The sequence below is a fragment of the Triturus cristatus genome, chromosome 7, assembly GCF_964204655.1.
Source record: "Triturus cristatus chromosome 7, aTriCri1.1, whole genome shotgun sequence".
NCBI lineage: Eukaryota > Metazoa > Chordata > Amphibia > Caudata > Salamandridae > Triturus > Triturus cristatus.
Window position 1 is genome coordinate 1,794,447,309 of NC_140590.1, and position 19,324 is coordinate 1,794,466,632.

Consider the following 19,324-nt stretch of genomic DNA (forward strand, 5'->3'; position numbering starts at 1 on the left):
GGAGAATTGGAGCTTGGGGCCCCCCCTCTAGGTTACCGTCCACCCTGGGATCATTGGAGTCTATGGCCCCAGTGCCTGTCTGCTGTGAGAGGGCCCCATGACCCATTTGTATTTCCCCTCCCGATGGATCTGCTAACTCATTAGAGGAGGGATGGATTACTTAGAGGAACTGCGACAACTGGGTTAGAGGAAATACTCCCGGTCCAGATTCTCTTGGGTTGCCATCTGCTAATGATGTTTTAGGGCCTCCCTTCTCCGTTAATAAATGGGCATCGCTCTGGCTTTCCAAAATCTGGGAAAAGTGCAATTTTGACACTCCGTTTGCAGAATCGTCTCTTTTTTATGTTTCTTTTTCATGTTTTTCCCCTTATGTTTTGATACTAAGCTATCCCTCTTACCTACTTTCTGTCCTCCCTTCCCTAGCAAAGTAGGGGAGTACACCTGGGTGGTAGTAGGAGAGATTGATGCCTCCCCCTCCCCACCCACCCTTCCCACCTGCTTAGTTTCCTTGACATGGGCCATGATTTCGTCAATTTCTCCGGCGTCCCCGTTCTACCCTTCTTAAACAGAGGGAAGATTTTCAAGATGGACTTCTCCAAAGGGGGACTCCTTTCTGCCTCCTCAAATAATGTACTTAAACATAACTCTTCCTTTTGAAGATTACATATGGGAGCCATGGGGGGCACCAAGAAAAGGGGAGTTCCTGCCTGCACGGAGACGTGTCTCGACTCTCCCGAGGAGAGGTATGGTGCAGGCCTATTATTTGGCCACACTCCCATCTGGGGGAGGATCGTAGGGATAGGTTTAGTGGTAACAGACTTATTTACCTTTTGCATTTCAAATAGCATTACAGAAATCATTTCCAGTGTGTGGTCAGAACTAAGTACAGATTTTTCTAATAAGGATAGTATGGAGTTTGAATTTTTTTCAATACAAACAAGGTATTCTGAAGGCACACCCTCTCTCATTTCCCCATTTCGTTTGAGAATCAGGCAAGAATACATCATGTGCAGACTCCATAGAGGTACCAATCAGATGACTTGTACTACAGTATAGGAGAGGCATAGAAAGACGCCTGGGAGAGGAGCTTACAATTGGAGTATTTTCTCCCCTGTGACCACTCATTAACTGATTGTCCTTATGCCTACAGTGAAAATGGTCTCCCCAGTCCCTTTTTGAGCTTCTATGTCAATGTCCGGGAGTCTGAAGTCTTCCCCTGGCGATGACTCTTCACGTAACTTTGCCTTCTCCACCATGGGCGCGCCAAGGCGATCATCCAGGCCACCGTCCCCGCCTGATCCCTTATGGAAGTCGGCCCGAGCTGGTAAAACCACTGATATGATCTCAGTCATACTGTCATTCCTTGACTGCGCTGCGTCGTCCTGTTTAATAAGGTGATTGGCTGACTCTGCTGGCTGGCAAGAAGATCAGAATCCAAAGGAGCACAGGCAGGTACGTCAAACGGTTGCTCACTGGAGCCATCCTCCACTCTTCTGTAATCTGATCCAGAGACCGGGGCCCTCAACTAGACTGCACCTGGCACCCAGCATGGCTCACTTGAAGTTCCAGCGAATCCGCAAGAGGCAATGAAGATGAGGTTGAAGGTGTTCCAGGATGAAAATTAAAGGTCTGGCCTTCTTGGACCACAGTTGCCACCTCAGGGTCAATACAAGGCATTTTACGGAAAAAAACTGTTTTTACAGGGTGGGATTTGTAGCAGAGATGCTGTAATTGTCTAGTGCCGCTAAACAATCTTCTTAGTTAATGGCTTGGTGAGGTGGAGAGCACACGCCCTGAGCACAATTTCCTAGAAGTGATCTCACTCTGGGGTTCGAGTTTGCCTGGTTGATTTCTGCCACCACACAGTTAAGCGCTTTAACACGGTATCGGGAAAAAAAGTTCAAATTTACTGCGACAGCGCTTGTAGATTGCTTATCTTCAGTGTTCAGTGTTCTGAATCGTGCTGCTCCCCAAACTCCTGCAACCTCTCAGGTAATACAGCATGGCATGGAGGCTTGGATTCCCAGGACACACTCATCTCCGCGTGCCTAGTGGAAGCCATTAGACGTCAAAGAGTGAATGCGGAAGAGGGGGAAAGGAGTTTGCAAACGCCGGATAGTGCCTCCGGTTTTGCATCAACTGAGGTACAGAAATCAGCCACCACTCAACAGGGGGCCACTGAAGAAGACGGAATGCAGCTTCGACACAACCGCCCAGCAGAGAGAGAATGTATCCGCAAGAGCATGCCTCACACGCCCCTCCAGGAGCGTGACCACGGCAAATGGAGTTAACACTGATTGCGCTGAGGGGGGAAACAGGAGGAGACAGGAGCACCGCAATGCCTTTGTCAATTGCGGGAAGTGTAGACACAGGGAGTGCTCGCACCAGGATCTCACCACCAACCTTTTCCCTCACTGCCTTGGTGCCTCGCCGCTCCGGGCCCGTTCTTGACCCGCAACTCCACTCAGCCGTTTTGGCAGCGTGTAACAGTGTTCTGTCCATGTGGTAATTGCGGCAGCCGGCCGGGTCCTTGCAGTCCATTCTCCTTCTCCCGATTGCCATCAAAAGGAGTTTGCCAAAGGAATCAAGAAAATCGCTGCTCACTCCCCGCCACTCCCGCCGTTGTCCCTGTTCTGCTCCACTTCGCTGCAGCTCCACTCCCAGGCTCGCACGACCAATCTACAGATCGTTGATTTGACTGCTTGGTGACCTCTCTGTTGGAGTCGGAGTCACCCCAAAAGGTACAAGGGCTCACCAGGGGCTCATCTGATTCACCTGGTTCGCACCGAAGCGGTGGTTGATGGGTGCAGGTGATGCCGATGAAGAAACACTGATGGAGAAACAATGCCGCTGCTGCTCTGCTCAGCTCCAGTAGTGGTTGCTGAGAGGCTGAGGGGAGCGAGGATAAAGAGGGTCGTGGGGACCATATGGGAGATGAGCAGGAGTCCCGCGGGAGCTGAACAGGGGGCCGCAACCAAGCTGAGGTAGGTATTTGAGCCCAGCTCTCTCTTCAGCTCTCCCCTCTCCCCACCTCACCTCCATGTGAGGGCGGCGTTGGTAATCCGTGTTCCTGCTCCCGTGCTTCAGGCTCACGGCTCCAGTCCTGCAGCTGCCTCCGTGAGGGGAGGAGCAGGGTGGCAAGATGGGCAGCTATGGAAGCACACCTCCCCCGGCCTCTGAGCCTACTCTCAACCCGGGAGAGAGCAATACCAGCGATGCGGGGCAGGGGCGTCCTCCCCAACCCGGCGTGCTGCCCGAGACTGCAGGGTGCGGGCGCGAGTCACCTGGTGGTCTTCAGAGGAGTGAAACAAGCTTGCAGCACCGTGTCCCGCTTCCCTGCTACACCGTTGTCTCGCTCGCTCGCTCGCTCTGACAGGAAATCACGTGATCCTCAATGTGGATTCAATATCCCTTTGTATGCTTTGTAACTTGCTGTTCGTATGTATTGTCTCTCATCTATCGTCTTCACTTGTAGTAAGTATTTGATAATGAAACAGGACTGTAACACTTGGGATACAGCACACCTAGGACCTTATTACAAGCACAGCGGTTCTGAGACCGCGGTCCTCATTGGTATGGTCCGAACGCCACAACCCAGCGGCTCTGCCCACAGTATTATGAAGTTAGTGGTGGGACCGCCAGTAACCCACCCCTCTGTTGGGATGCAGGATCCCACATTGGTTTGGAAAGGGCCATGAATATGCTGGCGGTGCTGATGCTGTCACGCAGAGCATATTGCGACCTGCATTCCCACCGCCCATTTCATGGTGGATACCCTGCCATGAAACAGGTGGCAGAAATGCAGTTAAGGGGCCCTAACAGGGCACCCGTGTGCATCTGGCCATGTGGGTGCAGTGTGGCATTCATGACGTGCATGCCGCAACGTGCCAGAATGTGCTATAGGCGTTCACGGACGCGGTCTGCTTTTTAGGCTCTTCTATGAGCCTAACACACCGCTGCCGTGACACTGCCACTGCACTGCCCACCCACCCTGGATTCAAATCAAAATCCAGCGGGTGGGTGCACCATGGGGTTGGTCGTATTCATGGAACCGCCATGCTGAAGGTCCCAGATGAAGACTGACAAACTCAGAGTAAGGCCCCTAGTCTTATAGTCCACTCATTAAAATGTTATGTAGTGGGAAATTTATGGTCTTTGACAAGGAGTCATGTTGTTTCGGTACTCCTGCTTCACAAAACTGTTTGATCATGGTCAAACTATGTCCTTTGGTACCTTCTGATAGAGCTGGGCAAGCCACTGAAGGCTTGAGTCAAGCTAGAGCCAGATTTCTGGCTGCGATTCAGCTCTACATTTCTTTGATCCTCAAGCCCAAAATGGTGCAAGGTTTCTGTCTGACACACACATTCTAACATCATGTCAAGAATTAAAGTCAAAGTATTACATTTTGATGTAAAATGTCAGAGGGAATGACGTACCCATCTAGTGGCTGAAAAGCACATTGTGAAATCAGAAACCCTGGGACCAATCCTGGCTTCCTCATTTTACCAATTTTTGTGATCCTACACAATTGCTTCATTTCACCTTCCCTCCTTTCTATTCATTATCATGTACCAGAGCTCCTTGAAATGCATGAGTTCAGGATGTGAGCAGTACAAACAATTCTCTTGTGTTTTATTCATTATACTCTCATGTTATTCCATGTTTGATAATATCCTAGGCCACATAAATGGTGCACAACAACAGACCTGCCTCATACCAAGCCATGCAGTGATATAATCTGAGGTACTAAAGTTGAAACCCTTCCCCACGTTAGAGAAGTACTCGTTTTTAAATTATACTTTATCATGTTTTAAGTTCCCTTTGCACAATGTATTTAAATATGAAGATGTTCTTAAAGATAAGTGGTGCAGAACACATTCTATGATCCTTTCCCTTTACTTCAGTTTTCACCAGGGTAGCCACATACAAAGGTCAGGTGGGTCACAAGTCCTGTTCCCGTGAAACCTTTTGACCATGATCTGTAAAGAAAATAAATAAATAAATCTGTAGTTCCAGAGAACAAATATTCTCAGGCAATATCACATTATGAGCTGATCGACCCAGGAAAACAATTTGATGGCTTAACAGGTTTCATTCTAGTGCGTTGCTCTGTCTTGCTTTTCGATCCATTCGAAAAGAAACAATTTGAAGATCTCATATCTCTCTGTTACTTTTGTCCCATTAACTGCAGCACCACATGGCTATTTTATACATAACAGCAAAAGTCCTATAAGGTCCCAACTTTCCCACCGTGGACAAAAGTGTAGTTTCATAGAATAACATTTGCCAAAGGTACAGTCTTGTTAACAATCTAGCAGCTGGAACGTAAGCCTCTACACATGGTGTTTGACTCTTAAAATACTGGAAATTTGAGAAAACTGAAAAAAGTTACAAAACAGTGGGTACATTGAACTGCATCTCTTATCATGCATTGCAGGAAGAAGGGTGCAATTTGTAAATTGCAGCTCAAAGCTGAGAAATAAAGAAGATAATCTGACCCTTAACTCTTGGTGAGCATTTTAGTGCAGTAATATAAGCAGCACTAGTGGCGTAACACAAAACGACAAGCCCCCCCCCCTTCAGAATGTGATTAGGGCCCCTCCACTCTCCAGTTTTTAGAGAGATTTGCATTGAGCTGAATAGTTCACCCTCTTAAGGCTTCGGGGGCTCCTGGAGGGCTGGGGGCCCCTTGCACTGCAGGGGCTGCAGTGGCCTGTGTTACGGCCCTGAGCGCCACCAAATGGAAGGAACACTCTTGTCTGATAAATGGCAAAATACATATTCCAGGAGCTGGAAACATCTGGATCAGCAAGCACTTGGCAATAGGACATCCACAATGTGAGTAAGCTGAACTGCAAAACAGCTGCATTGTAGTTCAATAAAACAGAGAACCTGATATAGAACTGTGTGAATACAGATACAACTTGTGCTAGTACATCAAGACCGGTGAAATGTGAACATGTCTCCTAAGTGTCCATAGACAAGTTTCCTTGCTGTGCTGCACTACACCAAAGTGAAAGTGCAGGAATGCACCATACTTATGCAATATGGTGCATTCCTGTCCTTTCTCCATGCCCTATCACTGTTTCAGCAGGCTAGAGCCAATGCAGGCACACTTGCATCATAGTGCATGGGTACCTCTGTTGCGTGAAGGATTGTTTTTGTGCAGGAAGGGGCTCTTTCCTTACTATAAACAATCCTAAGAGGCATGTTCCTCTTTCTATGTGTGCACCAGAATGCAGCACACATAGGAAGAGAAACAAAGAGAAGAAGTAAAGAGATTTTACTTGGTTATGCCTCACCTCAGGAGGCGTAAGGATTTGGCGCTTCTACGGGTTTACATGATTTTGTTAATCTAGGGCAGCGTGAAAATCCATTGGTGTGCATGCAAGCACCCACCACAATGCCCATGGAATACCTCCCAATTGATGATTAAGCGAGGCAGCAATTTGCGCTGCATTGCCTTCCTCAAGACTTATGAGGCCACTCAAAGTCACGTAGTGTGTCTTTGCATGGCTGCATTAATCTGATTCCGAGCCCTACATCATGCATGTACCAATTTCATGGTGCAAAAGTGATGCAAGGCTCTCATAAATAAGCCCAATAGTTTCCATTCTTTTGCTAGGCATGCACATTGTTTATTAACCATGGAGATTATCTTCTTTACTGAGACTGACAGGAGAGTACTTGGGGCTTGAGGTAATACCAGGCTTTCTTCAATCCAAAGTGTTGGAAAGGTGGATTTGACATTGATTGTAAAATGTTGCTCTCATGCCCAGTCAACCAAGTTGTTATAAAGTGCTCTCAGTTTTTTTAGCCCATACTCTGTAGGAGGCTGCTTCTTCAGTAGAGATGTAGCCTACAGCAGAATTCAAGACTTCTGTGGGAAACCATGATGACAGATTGAGGATTGTTTTCCATAATTCCCTCTCAAAGCACTGGTGTAGCATTTAATCGTATCCAGGCCCCAGAGTTCTGCTTCATAAGAAATTTGACTTCCTACCTTTGCATGAAAAACTTTGTCAATGTGGTTGGGTAATCCGAGTCTGTTTCTTCCAGCCATCCTTACAATGACGTTTGCTGGTGCATCAGCTTTACCTAGACTGGTTTAAATATGAGTAGGACAGTTAGGCATTCTATTGCTTACTACCCCCTCGTATTTCAAGAATCCCATTTCTTACAATTTGGAACCATTTTGGGGTAGTACTTCACTTTCCTAAGAGTCATGAGGATTTTTCCTGCATTATTTTTTAAAATTATTTGCTTTACAGTATTTTCCCTTAGCAGAGAATTGAGCCTGAATACAAATGGCTGTCTTGCAAGATTGAATCATCTGCATTTGAAAGATCCAGGATTCCAAAGCCATTTATCACAGTGACGTGTGTAGCCATTCTTACTTCCTGAAGAATGATGAGACAAATGGTGGCATTTGGTGGAAAGTGCATATCTGCCAAAAAGTGAAGAATGTCCCACTTGATTTTACTTAAAAAATGTTTGCTAATTTTGCACTTTCCTATGCCAGTCAGACTTATAAACAACATTACCCCTCCTCACAATTATGCTTACTTCAAAATGAAGGTTTTTATTCTCTAGGTCCATGAACATGGAATCTTATCCTTCAAGGGGTATCTCCGGTCTCATGTGAAGTGGTTGAGTTATTTCTTACTTTCATTTTATTAATTGAAAATAGATTAAATTCTTCTTAGCTTGAACAGCTTAACTGCAGTGTCAATATGTCAGCACACATCTGGAAGTTCAGTATCATGGGCACATAGCAGTCTCTCTTTCATCAGTGATGCAATATGAAAGCAGACATGCTATTTGACTTGGGTGGGTCTCTGTTTTTAATGTAATAACATCTGCTGCTTGGCCCTGCTTGACTTGTCATCAATGGGACTGATCATGAGGCACTGTGTAGTATCCTCTTATCATGCATAGGCTTTGGGTGGTCAGTCCTTACTTGGTTTCCCTTGTTTCTCTTCTAAAGATCATGATTTATGAAGTTGCAACCTTTCTTGTCATTAAGGGGCTTATTCACAAGCCGCTTGCGCCACCAGGGTGCCACTTTTCCCATATTAAAAGTGACACACCAGTGGCGCAAGGGGCTTGTAAATGTGCTCCTAAGATACCACAGTGTAAGGTGCTTCATGCTGGGAGCAGTGTAATATTGTGGATGTTCATGAAGCCATTAGTATAGCGAGTGAAACCAGCTGTCAGGGCCTACACAACATGGCACATCTGAACTCCACTCACTTCTCATGGTGCACTGGACAGTCTTAGTAAACTCGTTCTCTTGTGGTTGTCTTGCAGCCCTCCGCCTTCCCAAATGCAGGCTGCACATGGCAACTGGGGGCGTATTATGGTGCAGTCACATTTTCATTGTTTGTGCCGGACACACCTTTAAAACGTTGCAAACTATGAAAATGCGCCTTATGACAATGAATTTGCTGCCCCCAGGGCAGTGCATTCACATGAAATATGGAGCTGCTCCATGTTTCACAGTGCAGGTAGCAACCCGCCTGTACTTTCAAAGGGGATTGTAGATCGCCTTGCATGCGGGTGCAGTCAGTGACTGCACCTGCCTGCAAGGGGATGTTTGGGAGGCCCACAGGACCCCATGCAGAGGGCAGCTCTCAGGAGGAGCACTGACAGTGCACCACCATTTAAATGGTGCACTGTCAGTGGGCCTTCTGAGGGCTACTTTGCCTCTGCGCCCACGTCGGTAATACGGTTCGGGTGCAGAGGCAAAGGGATTCCCTCATTTGCATGGGGCACACCCTCATGCACCCCCTTGAGGATAGCGCTGTCACTTTATGTATGCCAGCAATATTTGTATTACAACAGGACCATACAAGTGTCTGCTGTCCCTTCTGCGAAAACCTAAGTGCCCCGGGGGTGCGCAAACAAGTGCAAAAGCCCATTGCACCCCCGGGGCACTTTTTGTAATATGGCTCCAGATATCCTCTACATCCTCAATAGCCTTTTTACCTGGTTATCTTGCCACCCTCACAAGCACACTGACCCGTACTATCACCAGATGGACCCTACACTGCTCTCAGATCCCCTTTTGTCTCTGTAAAATACGGTTTTGTGCACATCCTCCACCTCCTACAGGAGGTGCATGAGAAGCAGTTGTATTTAAACCTCCGCTCATACTGTCATTGTGTCTTGGCTCCAAAAATGTAACCTGGTAATACCCTGTGAAACTTGACCTATGGCCTGTGTCTGTGCTGGTGGCCACTGTACCCAGCAACCAGCACAAGCATGCTGCAACAAACCCAGGAACCTGTGAAGGAAGAGTCAGTCAGGCGTTATGATGCAACATGCAGCATTGCACTTTTGAACACTGCTTCACTTACCTGCACAATGTAAGTGCTGGCATGTTGGGCCCACATACAACCAATCATAAGTACCATAACTGTGTCTGCATGTAGAAAGTATATATACTAGAGTAGTATCTGCATAAACAAAAGCAAACTAGTGTCCACTACAACCGTAGCTTGTCTGTAGTCTAGCATGAATCAATAAAAGTACAAAACAAAATTCATGTGCAGTGTATCCTTCAAGAACACAGCATATGTATACCTGAATATGCCTGCTGAACTATCCTAGCATTGTGTGAAGCAGCATATGATGTCCTTGAGAGCTACAACCCTAGTGATCACATAATAGGACGAGTTAGCTGCTGCTAAAGTGAACTGGCAATCGGATCCCACTTGTGAGTTTGGGAAATCTTGCACTGAGACTTAGACAAATGCTGATATAGTAAAACTGCTTCATTTGTGTTATTTTGGACACCAGAAATGTATAAAAACATTAAAAAGACACCCATAGCTGATGCAGGAACATGAATTCATGCTGTGGTACGAATATTGATCCATTCCAGCAGAACATAATACGTTTCCTGGCATCCAACACCAAAGTCACCCCAAGTTCTTAATAGTGTGTGACAATGGTGAGGATCTGGGGATAAGAAGGACTCCAAACTAATTCCAGCCAACCTTGAAAAACCACGTTAGTGAATATTGGGACCACGTTTTTCAATGATAATTTTATCGCCTAATTAGCAAGGCCACGCTAACGCGTGAAACCTTGCTTTAGCGTGGGGATACTTAACGCCCAGCTTTGCATCTCTAATGAGATGCAAAGTGGGCGTTCCTGACCTAACATGACAGGAGAAATGTCGCTAAGTGACATTTCTCCTATCATCAAGGCCCCACGCTAAGAAGCATAGCGGCAGGAAAAGTAGCGATAACCCCTGTTATCGCTACTTTCCTTACGCCTGCTTCAGGACTGACTTAGCCATGATATCCTATGGAAGGTGGATATCATGGCTAAGTTTGTGAGTCCCTATCAGCTAGCTAACGCCACACTACGTGAGATTATCGCTGGGTTTCCAGCGATAATCTCACGTTAGGCGGTTAGCGTGAGGATTTTTATCGCTGAGGAGATAAGCGTTGCTAATAGCACGCTATCTCAGCGATAAAAATCCCCGTTACCCGGCGATAATTATCCTCACGCTAAGAGAGCTGAGCGATAATTATCGCCAGGTGTTGCTGATATGCCCCTAAGTACCTATAACTGCCGAAACACCCACCCCAACCATGAACACATCCAATGGAGTAACCCTCAAAACGTTGACATTTTACATCAGGGACCCAAGGAGATTTGTGCGTCCTGCAGTCTATTGGCCTACATTCCTGCCTAGGTCTTATCCTTTCTGCTCCTTTGTTAATACTGATCCATCCATGTCTTGCATTTTAAAACTTTTTGGGTCATTATCTGTGGTGATCAAAGTAGTAAATCACCCACTCTTAGCTGTACCTTTGACTCAATAGACTGTTTTACTGAATTGATGAACACGTCAATTATATATCATGTACCAGATTCCTTCCAGATCAAACAATCCAATGTAGCATTGGTCCTTCCTAACTTACTGGGACAAACCATCAGTGGCAGTCCACCCGACATCCTGGGCATTGGTCTAACTGATGGATTACAATGCCGGCAGTCAGAGAGCAGAGGTCGTGGAGTAGGACCGCCACCCCCTGGCAGGATCCAAGATCTCATCGGTGTGGCAGTCCTATCCTACAATAGAGGTATTAGGAAGTTCCTTTCCAACTGCCTTTATATGGCAGAACCACCATACTTACTGTGGGGGCCGCAAGAATGGCCCCCAGGGCCACTGCTCAGTGGCCCTGGGGTCACATGCAATGCCCTCACACACATCCATGCACTGTGTGCCAGGCACCACATGATGCCTGGCACACGGTGCATGGATGTTAACTAAGTGCCTTTTTCTACTGTGGCTTGTGTTACAGACCTTTTCCTTGGCCGCAGTAGGAAAAAGCACTTTTGATCTGATTCTAATAGGGCAGGTGAGACATCTGACTCATTGTCTGACAGTCACCTGCCAGATACAATAGCGGTCAGTTGTCCGACCACCCGGCATCGTAATGAGGGCCTAAGATGTAATCACATCATCACTACTGAACCCTCTGGTGAGTAGGGATAATCCACTGCTCAACAATTTTCATGCAATGAACCATACAATGAAAGAGTTTCTCTTAAAACATGTACAAACAAAGCTCTGGATAATTCATTCTTTTTCTTGACGTAAGAGAAACATGATTTACAGTCCAGCCTCACAGCCTTTAATAGGATTCTGGCAGAAGCTGCTTGGACAGAAGGGATTAAAATGACTACAAAAGAGTATGTTACTACAAAAGTTCAGTTAGTAAGTATCACTTTGTAGTGAATCTAGAATCTAGCACATAAATTTTGCACAATTAATAAAATCATTGTAATTCATACAAAAATGAATTAAAAGCACTTTCTGTGTTCTATTAGAAAGAAGAGTTCATGGTAAAAAAAGGGTTCATAGCTGGCACGGCAGAGATTCATGGTGGTCGTCTACTAATAACATGGAATTGATTTCAGACATGTATTTTACAAAACGGCACCCATCTGAGCTGAGCCGCCCTTCATACACTCCTCCAGAGCTTCTTGACATGTCCGGACGTTCAGGATCCAGCAAATTGGACGGAGCCAAAAAGTTTGCGGGGGGAGTAAGATTCTGCAAATGCACAAGACGTGGATTAAGATTTCTTCCCCGTTGTTACAAAAATGGCACTGTGAGGGCAAATATGCCTTATACCTCTGGCCATACTTGTACGCTATCAACAGGATTATGCCACAACGTAATCTCATTAGGTCACGTTTCACTCGTGGCTTCATAGTTGATGACAAGTAGTGTGACAGGGTTTTAAGGGCATAGAATTTTGACACCCAGCTGCCATTGGAGAGATTTTTCACAGATAGCGCATGATGTTTCAATGACAAGATCTTTGCTTGTTTAGTCAGGACTTTTGCAACCATCCCTATGGGCAGCGAGCTTGCCCATATGTCTTGAGCTTCTAGTGCGTCCAGGCAGAATGTTAAAAATTGACTCCAGGAAGTACTAGAATTGTTTAACAGAGACCAGATGCAACTCTTTAGTGTAAAGTCACAAGCCATTTTAGTTTTTAAACAATAGGCAATGAATCTTGCTATCATAATCCAGTGTTGGGATGACAAAGAAAACTTGATGGGCATTTCCCGGGTCCAATGCCGATTCTTCAGTTTGTGTGGAGAGAATTCTAAGCGCACACATAAAGAGATTTACTACTTCCGGTGGCCTCAGGCAAGTCAGCTGACCAGCAGCTGATCTTTCCCCATAAAAATACGATGCCTCTCCCTACGCACAGCGGACTCCCGCAGATGGCGTGCCGCCATCGCTCAGAAGGTGCGCCAAAGGCAAGCCCGTCTGCTTTTGTCCGCCTGCTTTGTCAAACCAGTCTCACACAACAAGGCACTAACCTACACCAGCAGGCAACTAAAAAACATACTAGGCACGATTAATAACAACCAGACCTGCCCCCGTTTCAACCTGTAGACCTTATCTTCCCAGTCCACTGCCTGTTGCCCCAATTGCCCACTCACATTAGACACTAGTGAAAGACCAATACCTACCTGTACCCACCCGCTGTCTACAAATCACAGAACAACTCACGCAGCACTTATAAATGCACGTTCCATTCCCAAACATAAATACGAAATACTGAATCTTATAGATGATTATAAACTAGACCTCCTATTCATAACAGAAACCTGGTGCGGGCCATCTTCCGGACCAGAGTTCTCCACTGCAACCCCTGACGGATTCTCTGTCTGTAGATTCGACAGATCGAGCAAAAAAGGCGGGGACTGGCGCTCATTTACAGTGACAAATACTCAGTTAGAACAGAGTTAATCCCCACTAAAAAGCTGTGAAGCCTTTATCTTCACAATAGCACTCTCTCACTCCCACTTCTTTAAAGGCATCCTTCTTTACCGTCCACCGGGATCTTGAGCTGAATTTATCTCAGCCATAGGTCATCTACTAGAACCATTAGCAGGAGAATCTAACTGCACCATCTCCGTAAACTTTAATTTTCATCTTGAAGCCAACAGCAACTAGGATACCTCAATCGTCCTAGCAGAACTTGAGGCAGTAGGACTCCCCCATCTAGTAACAATGCCCACACACTCTGCCGGCCATTCGTTAGATGGGCTGTTCTCCAACAACCAACACATTTCTTTAGAGAGCGTCCTCCCTCTACCCTGGACGGGCCATTGTGCTGTTTTCTTCAACATTCAGATAGAAAGCAACACCGCTAGTCATACCAGATCTCTTCCTCTCAAACAGTTCAAGGCCTGGGGTAGCATCTCCCCTCATTTCCTCAAATCATAACTGCTGTCCACTCAACAAAACACAATCCTGAACTGGCAGCTACTAACTACACACAATGGCTCCATACTGAATTGAATACTCTGGTTCCACTAAAATATTTCTCAAAAAATAGGAGAGCACCATCCGCCCCTTGGTTCTCCGAGGCATTAAGACTGGAGAAACAAAGATGCAGGAACTTAGAAAGTCGCTGGCGTCAAGACTACGACATCGCAGAAAAAACACGCTACAAGGAGGCCATGACTAAATACAAACTCCTTTTAATCTCATAGAAAAGCAAGTACTTCCTCAACCAAATTGAAGCACGAGACTCTGTCAAACAGCTATTCCAGGTCGTCACCAAGCTATCAGGGCCTGCGACCAAATCTCCCATAATCCCCATGCAAACTCTTTGCAATGCTGTGGCCATTTTCTTTCAAGAAAAAGTTAGCCTCATCTACGGTAACTTCTCAGAACACTCCATGACCAATAATTTATTCACCCCCAGCAACGTTAAAAACCCTCCCATCCCCCTGGAACTCAGCCCCACTGATGATATCTCTACCCCTATCTTTTCAGAATTTAGCCAGGTCTCCGCAGACCAAATCATCAACCACATTTCTGCCACCAAATTTGGTTCCCCTAATGATCTGTGCCCCCCAACCATGTTGAAACTGATTCCCAATGTTAACGTGCGGTGTGCCGCAGGGATCTTCGCTGAGTCTGACCTTGTTTAATATATACGTGTTGGACTTAGCGAGGATCATCAAGTCCTACTACTTGCAACTAATCTCATACGCCGTCGACACACAATTGGTGCTAGCGGTTCATAATGATGGAGGGACAGTCGCAGCAAACTTCCAAGAGGGAATGCTTGCAACAAGCACTTGGATGGCAAACAACTGACTCAAATTAAACTCAGATAGGATGGTAACATTTCCCGTAGCTGGTCCCCCTCTTGGTGGCCATCAGAGTTAGGCTCACCTCCGTCCCCCGTCACAAAGGTCAGAAACCTAGGTGTTAAGTTTGCTGACAAGCTATCATTCATGCACCATGCAAACGCATCCTTCTATACATCAGGATGATAAAAAAACTTCTACCTTTCCTACCATCTAGCGGCGGCAGGACTCTTATTAACATGCTGGTTATGTCAAAGGTAGACTATTGCAATGGTCTACTTATCAACGCCCAGGAAAGAGTCCTAAACAAGTTACAAATGGTGCAAAACGCAGTGGCAAGGATTCTGTCTGGCATCCCCAAGTTCAAGCCAATTTCCAAGGTGGTACGACAGTTTCACAGGTTACCTATCAGGAGCAGAACAAAGTTCAAGGCCCTATGCATCGCCTACAAGGCAATTCACAACACAGGACCTGAGTTCCTGAAGAAAACTCTCTGTTTCTACATGCCAAGTAGACCCCTTCGCTCATCAGCAGCAAATTTGCTAACTGTCCCCAGAACCAAGAAAGGTTCCTGGGGTGACAGAGGATTCACTGTCGCCATGGCCAGACTATGGAAAACACTCCCCCTTCACATCAAGAACATTCCCACTCTGTTTTCCTTCCGCAAGCAACTAAAAACCTGGCTTTTTAACCAATAAATCACCCGCTCCCAGTCCTTCCTCCGCTCAGCCGTCCGTAGCGCCGAGACACCCAAGTGTATTTGCGCGCACTAAAAATTGCTTACATAAATAAAGTCACAAGAAATTTTAGTTTTTAAACAATAGGCAATGAATCGGGCTTTCATAATCCAGTGTTGGGATGACAAAGAGAACTCCATACAAATTTGGGCATGAAAGGTCGAGTTAGGTAGATGGAACAATCTACGAAAACACGCTGATTGGGCTCTATCTAACCAGGTGAACATTTTGTCTTTAAAGGGTATGGTGCCGAAGGCTATGGTTGGTAAATGTTTGGTGCCTATCACTGTGATTAGTGGCAAACAATCTGGAGAATGGAGGGCTTTCTTAGTTCTTAAGAAAGCTCCCTCCAAGCAGCGGGCTACACCCTGCATTGCGGCGATATGCGTTGCCGGTCTCCCTCTGTGATCTATCCAGACACCCAGATACTTATATGCAGCAACTACCTCTATTGACTTCCCTTCAATGTACCAGAAGCGCTTTCTTGCTCGTGAATGAGAGATTATCATCACCTTAGTTTTGGTGATGTTAATCTCCAAAGCGTTTGTTTTACAGTACAGTGCAAGGAAATCGAAGGGTCTTTGAAGGCCCACCTGGGTTTGATCGAGAAGAATCGTGTCATCAGCATATTGCATCGATTGAATATTAGTAGATTCAATTCCAGGTGGAGATGCTCAAGAGAGGTCCAGCCACTCGGGCAGGTCTGCTAGATAACAAATTGAAGATTAGAGGGGCCAATATGCATTCCTGCTTTAAGCCTCTGTTGGTCATGATTTTATTGGTAGTTGACCACCTCGAGGAGACTATTGTAGTGAATGTTGCAGTGCTGCAGAAGTACTACAAACCATACTACAAAGTGTAGTAATTTCATTAGGCCCAGAGAAGATAAGTATATAGGTAAATATAGATTTAGTATTTGTACCTCTACATACCCCAAATATACATATACCTCTCTCACTCTTTTATTAAACAGGAGGTATTTTCACATAAAAAGTCAAACAGTCATAAGGGCATACTACTGGAATATTGACATTTCAGTAGTATGCCCGTATTATAGATCAAATGTCTATGTAAAAATCAACCTATACAATAATGACAACATAGATGTTTTTATCATACACTTTTATTTTTGTCATGTGTAATATAGCATACATGTTACTAGTGCTACAATCTTAAAGTCTGGTTCGGCAATTGCATTTACAATAATTGTCTCTTTTCTTACACCTCTTCAGATCAAAGTCTAATACCATTGAAGGGCGAATGGCAGACAAGAATTCTGCAGAAAAGAATTTGAGTTCATTAGAAGATTTCCTGATTGTGGGATTCTCAGATCTCCCACAGATGCAAGTACCACTTTTTGTGATATTTTCCCTGATGTACCTGATGTCTCTTGCAGGGAATCTTATTATGATGGCAACAATATACTCCAGTGCACAACTACAGACTCCAATGTATTTTTTCCTCACAAATTTGTCCTTCCTCGACATAAGTTACACCTCTGCCATTTTCCCCAAAATGCTAGCCCACTTGCTTTGGCAAAGCGGGTACATTTCTCTTACGGAATGCATGCTACAGATGTATTTTTTCATGATGCTCGTAACTACAGAAGTTTTCATCCTCGCAGTTATGGCATATGATCGGTATGTAGCCATCTGCAATCCTTTACATTATATGACTGTTATGAATTTGGATTTTTGTATGCAGCTGGCCTCTGGGAGCTGGGCACTTAGCTTCTTGATCCCACTACCACACACTGTGTTAATGTCTAAGCTCACCTACTGTCAACCCCATAGACTCAACCACTTCTTCTGTGATGTGGTAGCTCTTCTGAAGATTTCCTGCAGCAGTACTCACATAATTGAAATCATAACCTACACCTTACCATCTCCACTATTGCTGATGTCATTTGTTTTAATCATTGCATCTTACACCAAAATCACTGTGTCTATACTAAATATTAAATCTAAAGGGGGTAGACAGAAGGCCTTCTCTACATGCGCCTCCCACCTCACTTTGGTTATTTTATTCTATGGATCTCTTTCTTTTACGTATGTTCGACCTTCATCAAAAAACACATCGAATGATAACAAAGTACTGTCTTTATTGTACATTGCCATAACACCTCTGTGTAATCCTATTATATATGGGATAAGAAATACAGACTTTAAAAATGCTCTTCGGAAAACAAAGAACAGTCTATAGACCAAAGGCTCAATGACATGGACTGTGGGATGAAAAGGACTCTCACCACCATTGTTTCTCGACCCTTTTGAGCTGTCAGATGGCATCCATGCAATAAACAAAACTAAAAGTTGGCTTTGATTCAAAAAGGGAAGTAAACATCATTCACGGTAAAATCATAGCAGACTTAATCAGCCAAAATCATATTTTGCCAGAGGCACAGTTCTCCTTTTCTAAAAATGTGAATGCCACCTCAGTGCTGCCATACTGATGTTTCATCAGCATTCTTACATCTTCACTTGATGTGCAGAACTCAGAAACTCCTCATGTTCCTCTGATAGTGCCAGATGACACTATCAAATGCCTCTCCGTGGATCATCAACAAAAACAAAATGGCACAGCCATAGATGCAGAGTTTAGTGACAGTACATTCACGCACAAATATCATCAAATTACTAACTGACGGGCCTATCTACGAGCCAGTTTGAGTCGCTCTCGCACCACAGATCACGGTGCAAGAGCGACATAAACCCTACATGTGATTTATGAACTCACACAAGCCCACTTTTGGTGGCCCTGCGGGACTTCATAAATCATGAGTAAGGCAACACAGTGAAAATCACTGCATTGCCTTACTCTACCCTGAGAAGGCATTCCATGGGCGTTGCATGGGTGTTCACATGCAAGTCTCATTAAATTGTATGCATTCCTAGGTTTACCAGTTCTGGGAACATAACACCATACCAGTGTTATATTCCTGGGTTGGACCCTGTAGCGAAGCAACTTATTTCTTACATTGTCCTCACAAATAACATTTCCAACCTGTGATCTTTTGCCTACATTTACATTCACGACAATGTTGGATTAGTTTCTCTGAAACTAAACTTCTTTTACATATAGATTCACACAACATTATCACAATGCCGTGAACATCATGTACAAGTTCTTGTTCCTTACCACATACAAATGTCATCACCATCTTCATCCATGGGGCAACAGAGTTATCTACATAGCTACAACATCACTAATGCATGCATATATAGCAAGGCTGCTCTCTATTATAAAAGATGAGCAGCCCGATAGATTGGCAGAGGAGGAACTTCTGCTAACACCAAGGGTCCGTGCATGCTGATAGATCACCATGCAGTGGCCTGATATCTTGTGAGGGGTGTCCAGCTGATGACCAAGACAGGGTCCTTCACTCTTTTCCATCAGGTAATGGAGTTGGATCATCCCTTGGGGAGATTCTTAGCCCCATACCTACACAAGCTCTAGATACACCTAAAGTAGGGTTCACCTAGTACGCCTGATTAATGCTTTGTGTATATGCCTGCATGGATACATTGTTTTAGCACCATGGTAGAACTCTACCTACTATTTACGCTTTATTGCTTGTAATCACGTTTATCTGCTTCTGCCTACTAATCTTTGCAGCACACATATTTCATGCAAGAATAATGTTGGTTCAATACATTTCATAGAAAACTACCATTTGTGTATTCTCGTACTAGGCTGACAAAAGGGTGCCAAAAGGTTGCCAGCGCAGGGGAAAAGGCAGGAATGTGCTGTGTTGCCTTAAATACATTATATTTGTGCCTTTCCCTGTCACGCAGCTCAGCAAGATGACTTGCTGCGCTGCATGAGGTTCTTGTAAATAGGCCCATAAATACTTGCTAAGCAACCAATCAATAATAAACAGATTCAACAATCCACTCATCTTGGTTACTTACTCTCTGTGTCTCAAAATGTAACATGAGTCA

General features: G+C 45.1%; 1 protein-coding gene across 1 annotated transcript; it reads left to right on the plus strand.

The window, feature by feature from the left end:
- The first annotated feature begins 2,919 nt into the window (after positions 1-2,919).
- LOC146813166 (olfactory receptor 1L4-like) lies at positions 2,920-17,585 on the plus strand. The gene is made up of 2 exons (XM_085620080.1): positions 2,920-2,984; positions 16,616-17,585. The coding sequence occupies exons 1-2, from the start codon at positions 2,935-2,937 to the stop codon at positions 17,583-17,585; spliced, it is 1,020 nt and encodes a 339-aa protein (XP_085476206.1). The 5' UTR covers positions 2,920-2,934.
- The last annotated feature ends 1,739 nt before the right edge of the window (positions 17,586-19,324 follow it).

What these genes read in the sequence shown, in the direction of transcription:
- LOC146813166 (XM_085620080.1), top strand. Translation starts at nt 2,935, where the DNA reads ATGAGCAGGAGTCCCGCGGGAGCTGAACAGGGGGCCGCAACCAAGCTG. An exon ending in GGGGCCGCAACCAAGCTGAG is followed by an intron (nt 2,985 to 16,615) that starts GTAGGTATTTGA and finishes ACACCTCTTCAG; the next exon opens with ATCAAAGTCTAATACCATTG.